The sequence below is a fragment of the Aricia agestis genome, chromosome Z (assembly GCF_905147365.1).
Source record: "Aricia agestis chromosome Z, ilAriAges1.1, whole genome shotgun sequence".
NCBI classification, from domain to species: domain Eukaryota; kingdom Metazoa; phylum Arthropoda; class Insecta; order Lepidoptera; family Lycaenidae; genus Aricia; species Aricia agestis.
In genome coordinates this window covers 39,296,555-39,314,287 of record NC_056428.1, presented here as the reverse complement: position 1 = coordinate 39,314,287, position 17,733 = coordinate 39,296,555, and the positions used below count along the sequence as shown (strand labels likewise).

The 17,733-nt window shown below is 35.7% G+C and overlaps 1 protein-coding gene across 20 annotated transcripts in view; it reads right to left on the bottom strand.

The window, feature by feature from the left end:
* Positions 1–418: 418 nt before the first annotated feature.
* The window catches only part of LOC121739525 (hepatic leukemia factor-like), a 239,920-nt gene continuing 222,605 nt past the window's right edge, over positions 419–17,733 (bottom strand). For 4 of the 20 annotated variants that reach the window (XM_042132029.1, XM_042132034.1, XM_042132043.1 and 1 more), the window contains 7 exons: positions 9,663–9,799; positions 8,964–9,180; positions 8,218–8,321; positions 5,953–6,021; positions 3,863–4,000; positions 2,991–3,112; positions 419–2,655 (listed from right to left, as the gene is read on the bottom strand). In XM_042132029.1, the coding sequence (XP_041987963.1) occupies positions 3,026–3,112; positions 3,863–4,000; positions 5,953–6,021; positions 8,218–8,321; positions 8,964–9,180; positions 9,663–9,799 (752 nt within the window). In that variant the 3' untranslated portion in view covers positions 419–2,655; positions 2,991–3,025. Of the gene's footprint in view, positions 2,656–2,990; positions 3,113–3,862; positions 4,043–5,952; positions 6,022–8,208; positions 8,322–8,963; positions 9,181–9,662; positions 9,800–17,733 lie in introns of all 20 variants that reach the window. The other 16 variants (XM_042132042.1, XM_042132037.1, XM_042132032.1 and 13 more) reach the window with 11 other exon arrangements.

The following is a 17,733-nucleotide window of genomic DNA, read 5'->3' as shown; positions in this document are numbered from 1 at the left end:
GGGAAGGTAAAATGTAATGAAAAGTAAAATTATACCATAGAGTAATAAATAATATAAAATATGTATGGCTGGTCTCTGATTATACGCTCTATTACTTGATGTTGGTAGTAGTTATAGTTTCTTTTAGTAGTTTCAAGTATTTTATAATTTCTAAAAGTAATCAAACGATGAAATATTTTTTTAATACTAAACGAGCATCGCTAAGTTTTATTTCAATATCATAGTACGATTGCATCTAGCTTGTAGTGAGCCACTGCAAATGTAAGTTAATAATATTATAGTTATTAAATCATACCTTGAAAAGGAATTTAAAATATTTGCACTGTTCACTCGCATTAACTTAACTACATAGGTACATCTAATATATTATTGTGATGCTCGCCAGGTTTCAGCTACTCAGGGTAGAATGAAAAGCATGTTTGTGCAAGGTACTTTTACCATGATTTATTACATAAAACAGCGTACGAGGACGTATGAGCAACTAGAACAGCGGCACTAGGTGCCAAGGCGCTCCCGTCACCGGGCAAATAAATAAACATTTACAACAATTAACTTTTATTTCTTCAATCCTGAACCGTATAAATAAAAACCAAAACGGAATACTACTCTTACATCATATGGTTTACGTTGTTGCAGTGCTCGAGTCCACATCCAAGGCGAAATAAGTCTCCAAAAGGTAAATTATAAATAAATAAATAGGGCGGAGCGCCCGCGGCCCGCGGCGCGGTGGCACTCGATACATCTTACATCTTACAGCGTACACGTTATACACACGCTTAGTACAATTTCGATGAAACATTTATGTAAACAGTATAAGTACCATATATATGATATTGTGTTCCATGTATACATTTTAACAAACAAGATGGAATATCAAACGCCGCCTGTGCGGCCATTAACATTAAAGTTACATATAATATCATTTGATATGAAACAGTGCATTTAAAAGTTGAACCGTAACATCTTTACAGAAGCCCTCACATGTAAACCTTTATAGAAAAAACATTTTATTGTTCTCGCTTTGTATCCATAAAATACTTTCAAATGCAACAACTTCTTAGTCTTACTTCATATACATTAAATTTTTTTATTTTCAATTCAATAAACATTCAATTGACTCATTTATCAACGACAAAAACCTACAAAAATATATTATAACATTAGCACGAGTCAAAAGAGGAGATGAACCAGACAGTCAGTGCGTAGGGACGCGGCCGCGCGGGCGAGCCGCGGCGCGCGCGCAGCCCGGCGGCCTCAGGGCGGGACGAGCCGCACGGGCGCGGGACGAGCCGCACGGGAGCGGGGCGAGCCGTACGGGCGCGGGACGAGCTGCGCGCGCGCCGCCCTCCCAGCGTCCGTCTCTGTGCGCGGCTCCTACCCGAACAGACGCGGTCTATGCGTTAACGCGACATTCTTTATAACTAAAAAAAAATAATATAAACTTTTAAAAACGTTAACAACTACAGCCATAACAAAAATAGACTAATAACGACTACGCTACGGAATCTACGTACTACTTAAACTATTTTCTAAGTAAAATTTAAACCAAAACTAACGTTCGCTCACTACGGAAACGACAGAGGGCGCGCGCGAGGCCGGAGCGGCCGGGCCAGCGCGCAGGCTAATCTCAGAGGAGCGCACTACGAAGCGGTCTACGGGGGGAGACGTGCGCCCCGGACGCGGACGGGCGCTGCACTCATCCGAGTGGGGACGGAGGGTCGGCGGTGATCGGCGGCCGCGCTCCGGGGCCCCTCCCGAGCCTATTAAAACTACCTATATACAGACGCAGTCACTACACTTGCGCATGCGTACGCGAGCCGATTGAGCAAACTAGCGCGCGGTGCACCAGGGGGCGGCACGCGCGACCGGTGCTGATACAACGTATAAATATTAAATATTCAACAATATAACTCGGACGACCGCCCGCGCCCGCCCGCCGACTCGCCCGGGCGGCCGATTCGCCCGAGCGGCCGACTCGCCCGGGGCGGGCGAGCGGGGCGGACGGGCAGCGGGCGCGGCGCCACGCACACTCGGGACGAGGACACACAAACATTCTTCTTTAAATAATGATTTCCCATAAAATTTGGTCCGTACGTCGTTGACTAACCCTGTATAGTGTCGAACTGAGTCCGAATGAGGAATTAGAGACGACGATAGATCAGAGTTCGAGCGAAACTTTGGTAGATTGACTTAAACTAGGTAGATTAACTTACGGTAACTGCATATCGATTACTACTATTATAAACGGATAGAAACACAGAGTTTGTAACAACATCGATTCGCCGAAGCGTTCCGCTAACGAGTCAAATTAACCACGACATATATTATAACACTGTTGACATTTAACATTGATTTTATCTATAATTAACATCATTTAAAACACTTATATACGGTTTTAATACACTTATTATCTTAACAGACGTAGATGTATTCCGGTGTAGGGAACGATGTAAGCAAATCGATTTCTTTAGACGAGTGGAAATCGGATGAGTTTTCGGGGGTAAAGGGCGGACCATTGTCACAGCAAAAGTTCCATATATAGCTAACAATAAAATTAGTCAGTAAAGTACATAAAACCAAATATTTGAAAGCATTTAAAGTATATAGTGGAGCGTACGGCCCCGAGTCTGCGCGACGCGCGACGAAGCCCGCGACCTGAAACACGACAATTACAATCATTAGAACCCTTCTCAAACCAGGGCCTGTCTCACAATCTCAAAATAAGCATTAGAACGAGTTCTTAACAGTATGTTTTGACGTCGTTGCTTGTTATAAAAAAGATATCATTAGACGAACTTGTTCAAGAGGTAGGCAGACATTACTGTCCACTAAAAAACTGAGGCGTAGTAAACCAATAACCATCCGTAATTATTTTGGGACTCCCAGCCCAAGTTATGAATATTTGGCTACATAGGTACGTTAGAGGTTCTAATACGCCTATGTTAGAAATGGGAGAGGGGATGTTAGAAGAGAACAGAAGTGGAACTTACATGTCATGTGGCGTTTGTGCTGTGCAGGCGGCGACCTACACATCGGCGTATTTCGACAGTTTCTCGCGCAAGATGTGATTTTCCTTCTTCAGTAGCTCAACTTCTTGCCGCAAACCCATGTTCTGGAAATTTCGATAAGAGCTTATTATAATCGGGTAAAAAAATTGAATTAAGTAAGTTTATTTAATGACAGAGTTTTTTTCAGACATTACCGTAGTAAACAGATTTCTGTTGTTTTAGATTTTGTTTACCAGGTATATTATTTAACCCGGTATGTCTAGCTTAACGAATACAGTTTTTTAGCTGCATGTACCTATCGAATACCAAAATATGTCAATTGCGTGGGAACTGTTAAAATTATCTCGCTTTGGATGACAATCTATACTATGGAAGGGTTAGTCACTAACGGCCGTTCCCAATATTTGATCTATCTCTGGTTTTGCCCTACTAGACATCGGAATAGCTCACATTAGACATAAAATATATATTTTATGTCAATAATTGTGAGCTATTCCTATCTCTAGTAGGGCAAAACCAGAGATAGATCAAATATTGGGAATGGCCGTAAAATGGTTGAACAAATCCTACTGGGATCGAGTTTATTCATTTCTCGATAATGAAGACGATCTACTAACAGTAAATAAATTGCCGTTTTTTTTGCATAAATGGAGGCTTTGGGGAGGAAAATTATTTGAAATAAAAAAAATTGTGTATTTTAAGTGTAGCCAGATATATCAGCCAGGTGATGGTACCTACAAGGTTTGTTCATAAAGGGAAAAAATGTCATGTTACAAAACTGTTACAAAATGTTATTTATCGTGTTGTTCCATTCACGTTTTCGATTGTGTCGGGAATAAGGGGGTTGTACTAACCTCTTTCTCGAGATAACCAGCCCGCAGGGCGATCTGGTTCTCCTTCATGCGGCGAGCGTCACGTGACCTCTTGGCGGCCATGTTGTTCTTCCGTCGGCGGGCCCAGTACTTGTCATCTTTCAGGTCGTCCGGCACAAACTGACGACGACGGCGTAACGTTAGCCCGACACTCATACCACCCTTCACCAAAATACGCGACATGGACGCACCTTCCGACTTTCGAGATATTACTTTTATCGCATTACAGTAACTTTCTGAAATACTGTGTGTTTGTTTCTGAAATGTACTGGAGCAAACCACTTTTTGAAATGTATGATGTAAGAGACGTTCTGATATCGTTAAACTGATTTATCTTCTCTCTTAAAATTTTCTGAAATACAGCTTGTACGCCACTATATATGAATAACTTACTGAAACTTACTGAAATATCTTAAAAAAATGTCTTGCTTTACAGAATCTTTCTGAAATACAGTGGCGTAAAATTAGTATCGGAAATATTGGGAGCGTAAGTTACTTTCTGAAATACAGGGGTGTTAGTTATTTCTGAAATTTAGTAGCGTAATATCTTTTGAGAAATACGGCGGCGTATGCTATTTTTTGGAACTCTGTGGTGTATTTTTAAAAGCTACCCGTGTAACTTTGATAAACCAAAACGGTACAGCCATACGCTTGTACTTCTTTCGGGATTATTTTTATACTGTAACAGCGATACAAGTAGAATAAATATTCGTTATTAACTGAAGTCACAAAAGTTTAGTCAGCTGATTGTAAAATAAATGTAAACGAACCAGGATTTTGTAGTATGCTGCTGTCCTTTTACTCGAGTTCAAATGATGTGATAAGCCGTAGTGATAATAGATTTCTTACATTTATTTTTCAAGCTGGACCAAACTCAGTAATATCGTCCATTTTCTATTCAAGTCGGATGGTACGTCAGTGTACTTAATATTAATAATATCTAATATTTGATTTCAAAATACTTTTTTAAGTTATTTATTTAAAACATAAATAAATTACATAACAAAAGTAAGAAGGGAAAAATAAAAGTATTTTGTAGTCAAATGGCATAATCTGAATTTGTGTTTTACTAAAATCGCGTGCATTATCAAATAAAATGAAAATAAAATGTTAAAGGAATAAACCTTACAAACGATCGTATTTACAATAACTTTCTGGTGTCCAGTTTGAGGCGAAATCGTAAGCTATACATTATATTTTTTGCATCTAATAATATGCATGAAATGTATTAAAGGAAAATGGAGGAAAATTACATTTTTCCTAACACTTTTTAAGTGTTTATGTAATTTTTTTTATTTTGGTGCTAAAAATTAAAATATTTGCATTATAAGTTTATTCCATTAACATTCAGTAAAGGCCATGCAAAATTTAAGAAACAGCATTTTAGTTTAGCAATGTAAAGTAGAAAGCAAATATTATCGTAGTAGCGTTGTTTCATAAAATTTTGAAACAGATAGTTTAATACTTATATTTTTTTAATATCTAAGACTGCAACTGCAAAATGCGCAGCAATTGCAGAATCTTTAAAATCAAAGACTGTTGATAAAACAGAAACAAATGTGTTTATTGTTTATTTTGTACTTTACCAGGTGAAACAAGGTGAGTTTTGATGTGTCTAATAGTGTACAATTATTCTAAGTGTCTACAAAAAAGGTAATCCATTTTCTTTATCTTTCAGAAAACTATCAACTCGCTAGTAAGTGACATCATCCAGTGCACATTTTATTAACACAGCAAGATTTTATTAATACTTGTAAGTCTGGTGTTTCGCATTTCAGTTCCAGAGGTCCGATTCTCAATCATCGAATTTTGTTTTGATTGCAGGCGATCTCAGTAGAGTGCGCACTTACGCGCGTAAGATGGCTTGCGATCAAAATGATTTTCGGGGCATGAAAAAACAGGCCAAAGGTCCTTGTATTAATCATCAAAATATCATATTCGTAACATACACGTATAACGATATTTTTTCGCAGCTATGCATATTATACAGATCTTAAGGCTAACCCAATGTGAACCCAGTTATTCGCCATTCTGCCGAGTAGAGTTTAGTTTGAATAGTTTAAGAAACTCACCTTGAATTCACTTGAGGTTACAGAATAGGTCTGGTCACTCGCAGCGACACAGGTATTACCCGGACCTGTCTATTATTGCTTCAGTGTATTTCTTTTGAAATTATTCGTAGTATTTACAAAGTTTGCTTTCTCTATTGTGCATTTAAGGGTTAAGATTTGAGAATCAATTTGTGTAGATTAGTAATGTGATGTCGTAAAAAAAGAAAAGAGTAGTATTTTATATTTTTTATATAATTTTATAGTAAACAATAAACTGTTTTATAATGAAGGCGTAATTATAACAACATTCAAATAATACTGGAAGTTTAAAATTGTTCGCGTAAATAATTTTTCGTCACAGATTTTTACTTTGTCCATTTTATACGACATCAAATAAATAGTAAAATAAAAAAAAGTTAAATAAAAAGCCATAACACATAGCAAATTTTGAGTCCAGTTTTGATTTTTTTTAAAACACAGTTGAAAATAGAGCCAGTTTTGAAAATAACTAAGTATTTCTTTTTTTACTTGGCGCAATAATGGGCACTAGGTTAAGAATGTGTAATAGCTTTTTATTCTTATTCTTCGTTAATTACTGGTTAGTATAAATCGGATAAGCGTTAAAAAGCACCGTGTAGGTTTCTACTTTCACTTTCCATTTATTTGTTATTTTATAATGGCTTTAAAACGAACTCCTTAAATGTTTTGTTTCATATTAATTAAAAGAGTGTGTTAGCAGTTTTAATTTTTAACATTTGAGTAGTCTCAGTGCAATGCATTTAGAAAATATTTCTTAAAAATTATAAAAAAAAACTGTTCGTACTGTTATATTTTTTAATATCAATATCAAAGAATCATAAATCGCATAGTAAATATTTTTTACTGTTTTATTACTTATGAAGTTTAAATTATTAATGAATATCATAAAAAATACTATTTTATTCGTTAAAAGGTTTACATATTCATCATTGTTAGTAAAACACTTTCTAAATGCAATGTCAAATAATTTAAAACATTTCGAACGAAACACAATATTGACTTGTTTATCACAATTAAAAATCGTTACAATTAATTTTAATAACGTATGAGATTGACAATTTTGTACACTTTCGCAAAAAACAAAATATTAATCATCAAAACTTGTCTTTCTTTAGCAAAATGTTAGATTTTTTGTGAAAGCTACTAGGCTTCAAAAATTTGTATAAAACCAAGAGAAAGTAATATAATTTTAAAGGAATAAAATGCAGTAACTACAACTTTTAACAATATCAAATCAATACTAATTGGAATGACGTAATATAAAAATCAACTTTTTAACAACATTATCAACCCCTTAACAAGGATATCCATAACATAAACTTGATGTGATGTCTGTTATACACAGCAAGATCGTCAACAATGTACAAATTGTACACCGAACAAGAATCAACTTTTTAGCATCATAACTTCTAGCAAGAAAATCAATATAGTGCTTCGTGATTGGATATCAACCCAGGCCCTCTCGTCAAAATTCATTCGCCTGTTTCGATGACGTAGGTAGATATCAAAAAGGTATTTGACATAGGGTGAACATGATTAGTGATTGGACAGAACACAAAAACACAATATTTATTATGGTCGCTTTAAAAACTACCTGTTTTTCTTAAAAATCAGGCCTTCTATTACTTTAAAAACAGGCAGTTTTTAAAGCAACCTTAATAAATATTGTGTTTTATGCTCTGTCCAAAGACTAGTACTGTCCAATGAACTAGTCATTTACCCTATTAACGCACCGCATGTACTAACTTAGCGAATACACATTTTTGACATCTAACTACCTCACTCTCCGAATATTAATTACTTAACTGCAATCAAACTCTTCATTAAATTGAGGTTTTATCATTATATTATGTCTCTGAGTGCGGTCGTAAATAAGTTCGCCATCGAAACAGCTGAATTTGTTTTGTCTAAGGGTCAATTTAGGCCGCAACGCGACGCGTACATGCATTTCAAAATGTTCATTAAATTAACAGACTTGTACATTGTACAATTTTATTGTACTTTAGAAATGCATCTACGCGTCGCGTTGCAGCCAGAATTTACCCTAAGATTTTCCACACACATAACTGCGAATTTGCATCGCATCGGAAATATCTGCGACAAAATTCATACAAATGACATTACGATGCGATGCAGCGATGTGTATTCACAGTTTTGTGTGGGAGCCCTAAGCTCTCAATGGTGCGTTCCGCTCCCCGCAGGCGGTAGCATGCTGCTAGGAATGATCAACACACTAACTTCATTTACCTGTTTCCTGGACTTCTTGATCATGGGCTGCGGCTTCAACTCCTCGTCGGAGAAAGCACGCGTCCGTGGATCGAAGTCACGGCCTGATGACGCCATAGAAAATGCTGGAAGGTTTTTGTTGCCGTGTGAGATAGGTGGTCCTATCCCCTTACTTAGAGAATATTTACGGTACAGAAAACAAAATTGCACTCCCTCTTTGACAAATTATGTATTTAGTAGATGACGCCCGCAACTCCGTTGCGCCAAAACTCGTTTATCGCGTGGGAACCGTACATTTTTCCGGGATAAAAAGTATCCTATGCCCTTTCCCGGGACTCAAAGTATCTCCATGCCAAGTTTCAGCAAAATCGGTCCAGCGGTTTGGGCGTGAAGAGGTAACAGACAGACAGACTTTCGCATTTATAATATTAGTATGGATAACAAAGTAACTTTGTTCTGCTCTGTAAATATCCAGTAAGTAGGTATGGAGTTTGTATTTAAAATAGTATAAAGTTCATAATTTTGTATAAATGGTTGAAAATTTGAGATACAATTAGAAAAAGATAAAAGTGTAAGGGCTCCCACACAGACCTCAAAATTCGCATTGTACCGCATTCGCGATGTACATTTTTTTGTTGTATGAGTTTTGTTGTAGATTTTTGCCATGCGATTGTGTGGGAGCCCTAAGCAATAAAACTGTAGTCCATGGGCAGGAATCTCGCACCAAAAAAAAAAAAAGAATCAAAGAAAGAAAAAATGCAACATACAATACTCACTAGAATCGGCGGGCGACAGTGGTGGGTTGATGGTGTCAGGGCTCATGCAGTCTGATGGCGAGGGTGAGCGTTCGCGCTTGGTGACAGGCGCCTGGAGGCCCAGCGTCAGGCCCGCGCCGGAGCCGAAGGCCGTGCCGCCCAAGTGCGCGCCGCCCAAACCCTCGCCCGGCATGCCATTCTCCGACAGGAACTCGTCTAGGTCCACATACTGAAACCAACGCGGCAAGTCACACACTGGCTCCCCGAGCGCCGCTCAGCGGGGCCAGATCGCACAGCAGACGGTTCGCTAGCGAGGAAATTGTGGGAGCAGTTCGTTCGCTAGCGGGGAAGTTGTGGGGACAGTTCGTTCGCTACCGAGGAAGTTGAGGGGACAGTTCGTTCGCTACCGAGGAAGTTGAGGGGACAGTTCGTTCGCTAGCGAGGAAGTTGAGGGGACAGTTCGTTCGCTAGCGAGGAAGTTGAGGGGACAGTTCGTTCGCTAGCGAGGAAGTTGGGGGGATAGTTCGATCGCTAGCTGGGAACAGAGTTATTATAAATCTTTCGCTGGAGAGTACTTCTTATTTGCTAGGGGATAGACGACATCTTATTCGCTAGTGGGATTGGAGCATCTTATCGTTAGCGAAGGGACTCTATTACCTATTGCGGAAAGCGGGACAACACAACACGCAGTAGGTAATAAAGATTACTGACTTCTTGTACCTTGAGGTCGGGGTCGTAGGGCAGGGTCTTGTCCCAAAGGTTTGGCCCGAGGAAAGCGGCTTGAGCTTCCCACAGTTCGCTGTCATCCTTCTTGTCCTCCAGCACATCTTTACTGTTCACCGATTTGCCTGCAACAAGGAGGGCGGAGGCCGGTCATTGCGCTGACTCGGTCATCTGACTGACCCGGTCGTGTGACTGACTCGGTCAGCTGACCGCGCCATCTAGTGGGCAGTGGCGGAGCCAGCTTGGGGGCAAGCGTTAGTCTAGTTGTAGTGAGTATCAAAGGATTTGGAACACAAAATTCGCAGAGCAAATTCAAAAATCGCAGTAGCATCATAAATAGACGAATAATAAAATTTTCATAGCATTACAGATACAAAACAAGGACATAACACGTCTGCATACAAATTTTGATTAAAAAAAACAGTGAAGGTGGTTTCATACAAAGTAAAATTTTAAAACAATGAGTAACTGGAAGCATCCTCATAATTGTAGAGTTATTGTAATTACAATACATTCCTGGAAACACGAGACATTTTTTATAACTATGACGTCATAGTTGCTAGGTTCACCAAATTATTTACAACAATTTATATTCTACGTTTAATTATGATAGCAACATGACCTTTATGATATAGTCAACCAAAACGTACACCAAAATCATAATATTGTAATATAATACCATATAATTTTGTATATTTGAAGCAAAGACATAATAATTCATCAAACATATTTTTAGAAACAACATCAATTCTTTTCCGTATTGTAAGGAAGAAGAGTAGATAAAATAGAAAAATAAAGCAGTCTGGATCTGTAACAATTGAAGCAACTTTAAAAAATTGCCCCTTATTTTGGCATCCCCACTCCCTGGATACCCACTACGACGTAGCACCTCTACGCCGTAGAGGCTTCGTAGAGCAGAAGTTAGGGTTTTTGGGTTTGTTTAATTTTTAATGAATTGATTTGTATTAATGAATATTATTTTAATTACATTTTATTTGATCTTTAGATGATTTTCATTGAGTTCTAAGACACTTCGTCCTACAAAAGTTAAAGCAAAAATTTAATTAATTTTTCGGATACGGTATTATTTTGTAGTGAGCACGAGAATAACTCAAAAGTAATCTAAAACCGAAGATTTCGTTACAGTTTTACTCTTCCGCATTCATCATCATCATTTTCTCGACTTGACGAAAACATACACACATATAAAATCACCTTTTTAAGGTGCCACACCCTAAAAAAGCGAGCTACTTGTAAATGTTTGCTGTCTGTCTGTCGATCTGCCTATCTGTACTTATTGCTTTTGTTTGCAGTTTGCAGCCATTATAGTTATATTTTTCATGTTTAATTTGTTGAATAACAGCAAACATTAGACACAAAATATTTTAGGTTGCTAACCGAGAAAAGTTTTGGTTCCACTTGGTCCTTTTTTTGTAATAGTATGTTATATTATTCTAGCATAAGATTATTATCGAAGTATCTGTATTTTGTATACTTCATGGTAGTGTGCTAGAAGTGAAGTCGTATTAATAATCTCGTTAGTATAGTTCATGTTTAAGGTCGACATTACAATAATACTTTAAGTGTTATTTATAGAGATGTTCTGATCATGACTTTGGCTTTGGATCTGATAAGTGATTGAAAATAGCTTATCATCACTTTCACTCAGCAAAAAAAAGAAAATTTCCAAATAAGTAATTCTTATGGTTTTCGCTAAAGAAATGGTTGTGTTTATTTTCTTTCTATTCAGAAATACAGTACTACCAAATGCATATTTATTATTTACTAACTAAAAATAACTTATATTACTTGGAATCTAAAAAAGTGAAAACCACGTACCTATTTAAATATTCAACAAGCTATTTAACAATTCAAGTTCCAACTAGAATAAGAATTGCGAACGTCATGCACCTAATAACTATGTATCTATAGTTATATCTCTTTATCCTTGATGATTCATTATGTTCATTCATTTTATCACAGTATTCTAATAGAACTTGATGTTTTTTTAATTAAAACTGACCATTTAAAACTGTGATTACCTACGTTAAAATGTTATTTTCATTTGTCCATCAACTTGCTATAAATCCTTAAAAATAACAATTAAATTGGTATAAAATAAAAATAAAAACTTATTATTTTTTTTCGTATGCAACCTGGGATGCATACGAGGATTTACAAAAATCTCATAGCCGTTCGCAAATCTAAAATAAAAAACATAACGTCAAAACTGCTATTCTATTTATGAATGCGCTAGCCTAGACACGTGGATGCGGGGAGTAGGGGGGAGGAGGGAGCGTCACGAGGCTCTACCGCGTGCGATCGCCGCGTGACAAGACTCCCCTACACTTGGGAGTCAATAAGAAAGTAATTACTGTGTGTACTAGGTGTAAAAGGGAACGAATTACTCCTTGGTAACACCTAACACTTGGAGGAGAAATTGGAAAACATATTTCTAACCTAAAAATTGTTTTAATTTGTATAAAATTATGTGTGTCCTTTTGATGTAAAAAAGTTGAGAACTCCGGAAAATTTCAGCATATAAAGCATGCATTGTAAAATGATTAAAGTAGCTAAATATATGTTTTTGGTAATATTTAAGTAAATATTTAGAAGTATCCACAACCAGTAATGTGTCCACAAACAATAATATTCATCTTATAATGTTGCTCTCAGCTTCTCAAGTGTTTGAAGTACAGTATTTGATGACAAAATAGTTATTCTACTGTCTGTTTTTTCTTGCGTGTGTTATAAATGTAATGATTTTAACCGGTCAATCAAGTTTTTCCACTGAGCTATTTGAGAATATAATGAAAATTAGTGTTACTTCTCCTCTACACGGAGCATTAAATTTTTTTAATTATGTAGGTAAATTTTGGCGCTATTAATTCTACTGTTTATAGAAAGTAATAACAATATTTACAAAGCGACTATACAAAGACGTCTGCTTGACTTTGTCTGGCACACTGGAAATTGTTTTTCGAAAACACGTAGGCAAGGACAACGAAGATTGAGCAGTACGCTACGCAAGCATTTTTATTAATAAGTTCTTCGAAAGATAACGCCCGCAACTCCGTTGCGCCAAAAGTCGTTCATTGCACGGGAACCGTACATTTTTCCGGGATAAAAAGTATCCTTTCCCGGGACTCAAAGTATCTTCATACCAAACAGCAAAATCGCGTCAGTGTTTTGGGCGTGCAGAGTTAACAGGCAGATAGACACACTATTGCATTTTGAATAATATTAGTATAGATATGGATTTTTAATGGAAAATACTCACGCAATATTTTCTAAATCCTAGTCGTTGGTTCAAGCTATATTTTTATAAATTAGGTATTAGTTGACCACAATCATAGTAACAAAAAGTCAGTTAACATTACCGATTACGTATATTATGTCGAGTTGTGTCGTGTATTCGAGTGGCCTTGGTAGCATCTACACGAGTTATATCCAAATAACTGTTATAATATGGGGTTACTGCTTCGCTTTTTACGACCATTTTTATTGTAGTATACAAATAAGTCTTTATTAGTAATGTTGTCATTATTATTAGCAATAGTTTCAGTAATATTATGCACCAAAATACGTGTCGTATCCAACCGAAAAGACGATATTAGGCAACTCCGAAATTTAAATTTTTAATTTTAGAAATATATTTTTATTGGACTTGAAAGTGAAATTTTTAATTTACATAATTTGAAATATTATGTGAGTGTCTTAAATTATATTACAGTAATTTAAAAGTTCACATTTCGGGAATTTAATGTTTCTTTCCTAGGAAAATATCTTTGCTAGGAAAGAAACATTAAATTCCCGAAATGTGAACTTTTAAATTACTGTAATATAATTTAAGACACTCACATAATATTTCAAATTATGTAAATTAAAAATTTCACATTCTAAAGCTGAAGTTTGGAGCGCAGTTCATCGGCCACTATTGGCCAAAATCATGCTCTATCAAAACTTAAGTGCCACTTAAGTGCCGACCAAAAAGGCTAAGATATCACAGAATATAATCACGTCACAACAAACACTTTCGCTTGCCAGGAAGCCCATAATACTAATACTAATTCAGTGAAAGTTGCTAACATGTAATAACGCGTCCAAATCGGATCGAAAATTGCCAATATTTGAAATTGTAAATCATTTCGAAGGTCCATTACAAAGTGGAGTTATAGTTTCACTTATATTTTATCATATTTTACGTGATTCGTCATATTTTTTATACGAAGAAATTGTAATTAAAATTGCTAAAATACAAAAGTACCTACATTTTGCAACGATAAGGCTAATAATAGCATCTAAAATATGTACAGTTTATAGTTTGTTTTCGTAATTAATTGTGCAAAAGTATATTTTCATTTCATTTTCGTTACTAGCGATTACGAAGAATACGTATTTTTACTTAAATGATTGTTACATAGTCTCAAAAAATTACCTATCAGGGGTGGGTTCTATGTATACCTATTTAGAAATTAGGTCACTATGTATTTGATACACATCTTGACTAAAGTAAGTAGTAAGAATTATTATTCGATTCAAATACAATTTCAAAGAAAAAATTATAAGTCCCCTACTCATGTAACGGGGTGAGTATTCTAGAAGCGCATCAAAAAACCGATATGTGTTAGTAATGTTCGAAAAAAAACTCGAACATTCGGTGTCGTAACGTGAGAACGGCGCACAATAACTCGACAGCGTTTCCTCGTGAAAAACGTGTGGTGTCGAGATCGAGGAAGTGGCAGGAAGGAGGATGTAACCCAGTAAGAGTTACGTGCGCCACGCTTTCCCGCGTTACGCCGGCTAAACACACGTTAGGGTTTAAATCAATAACTCGATCGGTAATCGAACGTGGGGGGAAATATCAGATTGTGTCACTAGGGTGACAACCAATACAATGGGCATTGTCCAAAAAAAATCACATGTACTTTTTATATTTTTTTCGTTAAAATAGGGTATTTTAAGAATATAAATTAAATAATTTTGAAATTCATTGGCTAGTTTTTTCTCAATAAATTTTTAAAGTTTCGCTCTGACGTCATCATCGGCGGACAATTGACCTCTGCAGTATGTTTTAAATTTCCTTTCAATCTTATTTATAATGGCTGGTTCGTCAAATGCAAGTTCTCATTGTGTGAAAGCTGATACGAGAAGCTTACCAAAAGTTCGAAACGTAATGTTGGTCGAATTTATTGATAATTTAACGCCATTGAAGGTCAAATTAAGGTTAAACATATTTGCTCAAAAATCTAAGTAACTAATGGGTATTTTTTTCGTTTATATACAGAAAAACGATCCCTGACCTTATTCCTCGAAATGTTTTTGTAATGAGCAAAATTAAAAAAAATGGACAATCCCCATTGTAAATTTTTTTTAGCTCACGCTGAATATATTCGAAAACTTTTGTAATTTTTTTACATTGTAAAGAATTCGTGTTGGTTAAAATTTTTGGGTCACAAAGTATTTTTTATGACCTTAAAATATCTTTCAACTTTGAGAAATTATTTTTAACCATTTCTTGCCCGAAACGATAATAATACTCTCTTTTCTATGACAAAACGAATGAGATATTGAAAAATTAAAATAACGTTTTTTCTATGAGACTGACGTAGGGCTAGTAAAAAGTTGTTAACTTATTAATATTGTTTATTGCTAGAAAGCTAATTTATGTTATGGGAATACATGAATAAATAAATACAATAACTTCCGATTGTAATCCAAGTATGAAGTAATATAACAAGTGTAATTTGCAGTTAGCAGATCGTCTAGGAAATACTTTCATTTATGGAGTGAGACCGCGAAAATAATATAAATACGGAATATTATGGCACAATAGACATAACTACCAGTAGTTCGACTGCAAAGAAACGGACAGGTTTCAATATCTGTCAAATTCGTCGGGTTTCACTTTTGGTTTCACTAGGATTATGAACGGAATGTGCCTCGCACTGGCTGATATAATTTATTTTTAAATATTTAAAATAAAGATTTCAAAATTGGATTCTGACAAAAGTGAAAACACAAACAACAATACGACTAAAGAGGAACACGTCCAGCGAATATGTCATAGTTTTAAATTCGTAGGTAACATTTTAACAACCCTAGCGACGATTTTCTTCATAATAGATACGTCAAATTTAAAAATTTTAACATCAGTTCTAAGCCGGCATACTCTATAATTCTGTCTACTCTGATTATGGTAAGTGGGTAACCGAATTTGCAAAACCAGAGTAGTATACCCTGTATACTGTATAGTGTATACCACCACTATTTTTGAGAAACCCCTTACGTATTTTTACTGAAATATGTTGTATTACCATAACCAGCAGAGACACAAGAACGAAAAAAGTTTTTTTTTTAATTTATGGAATGTAAAGCGGAAACGGAATGGCAAAGAATATTATGATAACACTTTTATAATAATCATTAATATTATTATGGAGTCGACGCTATGAATAAGTTAACAGCACTTTCACTTCAATAAAATTTTTGGTGGTCGTTTGACCAAGATTATTTATCTTTAAGTTTGAAAAATCGAATTTTTTAATATATAAAGAAAAAACTGATTTGAAAGGCGTGAAACATAACAAATATTACAAGTTTTTTTGATAATCGTCGATTTAGACCCAAATTATCGACATTTCGGAACTTCATAAATAATATTAGGTGCATTAATATAACATTAACCATATTACGCAATGGACAAAGGTAAACATGCGTAAGATGGAATATATCGATTTGACTCGGCGCGCTTCCTGACTCTCACTTTCGTCGGAGAAAGTTCCGCGCGTCATGAGCCAAGATCGGCCCTAGTGACCACTTTCTAGAGCAGCTGATATTTTTGACGTTTTTTAGATAGACAAGAAAAGATACACATGCCATAGATCCTATACATACTATAATATAGGTGTATGAAATTGAAAATTTGCTAATAGGTACTAATATCAATGCAAAAGTCTTCTATCTGACTGAGGTTCTTCGTTTTGAGCGTAAATATGTAATATTTTACGCTCAAAACAAAGAACCAAGTTAGATGGGTCTGGGGTTACTCTGAATCCTGGAAAGGGATAGAATAGTTTCAATTGCAAAATGTACGGTCGAACGAAGTCGTGGGCAACTGGTATTTGATAATTAAATATTGAAATTGAATAAGTACTCCAAAAATTTAGGACATAACTGAACGCAACGAGAAGTTTTTTGGGTGAACAAGAATTCATTTTTCGTATTAAACTAGGTTTACTCAATTCCTAATAAAACCGGTTTTTGCAAAATCTTAAGATGACCGAGAAGCCGCTTAGAATATCGCGCTTTGTATTTTATAAAATGTTATGCCTCTAATGGTTCTTCAAAAATACATTTTCTTTCAAAAATACCGTCTACATAACAAACTGACCAAACATAAAAACATTTTTTAAAGGAAAAGGCGCAAAAAATTCGAAAAAAGAATAATACCACCAAACAATGATGTCATTTATTTTAAAATTTTGCCGTTCTATTAGCGGGGAGAAAGTTTTAGTCAAAATTTGTAAGAGGCAACTCTCACTTTTCTCAGCGGCCAATGTAAAAAGCGAAAGCGCCCTTCAATATTCTTCTGTTATTATCTGTGTAACAATGTGTATTATCTATACAAAATCTTAATTACCTCTTTGAATTTCAATTAAAGTATGACTTTTGATTCTAAGACACAGTAGGAAAAATATACTTATTTAAAAATATCCACTTCTTTCTTTGCATTATTTGAGTTAAATGAAAAAAGTTTTTAAGCATAACCTAATTTTGGCTACTGGAACAAGTAACCAGTAGTAGAATAAATACAGCAATCTAGGTTATTTGAAGGCTGATTCAGTTAGTGTTTAAAATTAATTCCAAAAAATATTCTTCCCTTTACTTTTAAAAAGATCTATTTTCAAGCTTATAACCTGAATTCGGGTACTGGGAATTGCAACCAGTAGCCGACGAAAAACATTTAGGTTATATTGTCAGGATCGATTAATATTTAGTGGCGTGCTGAGGCGTCGACGGCGTCGTGATTGGAATGCTGGTGTGGAAAGCTGATGAT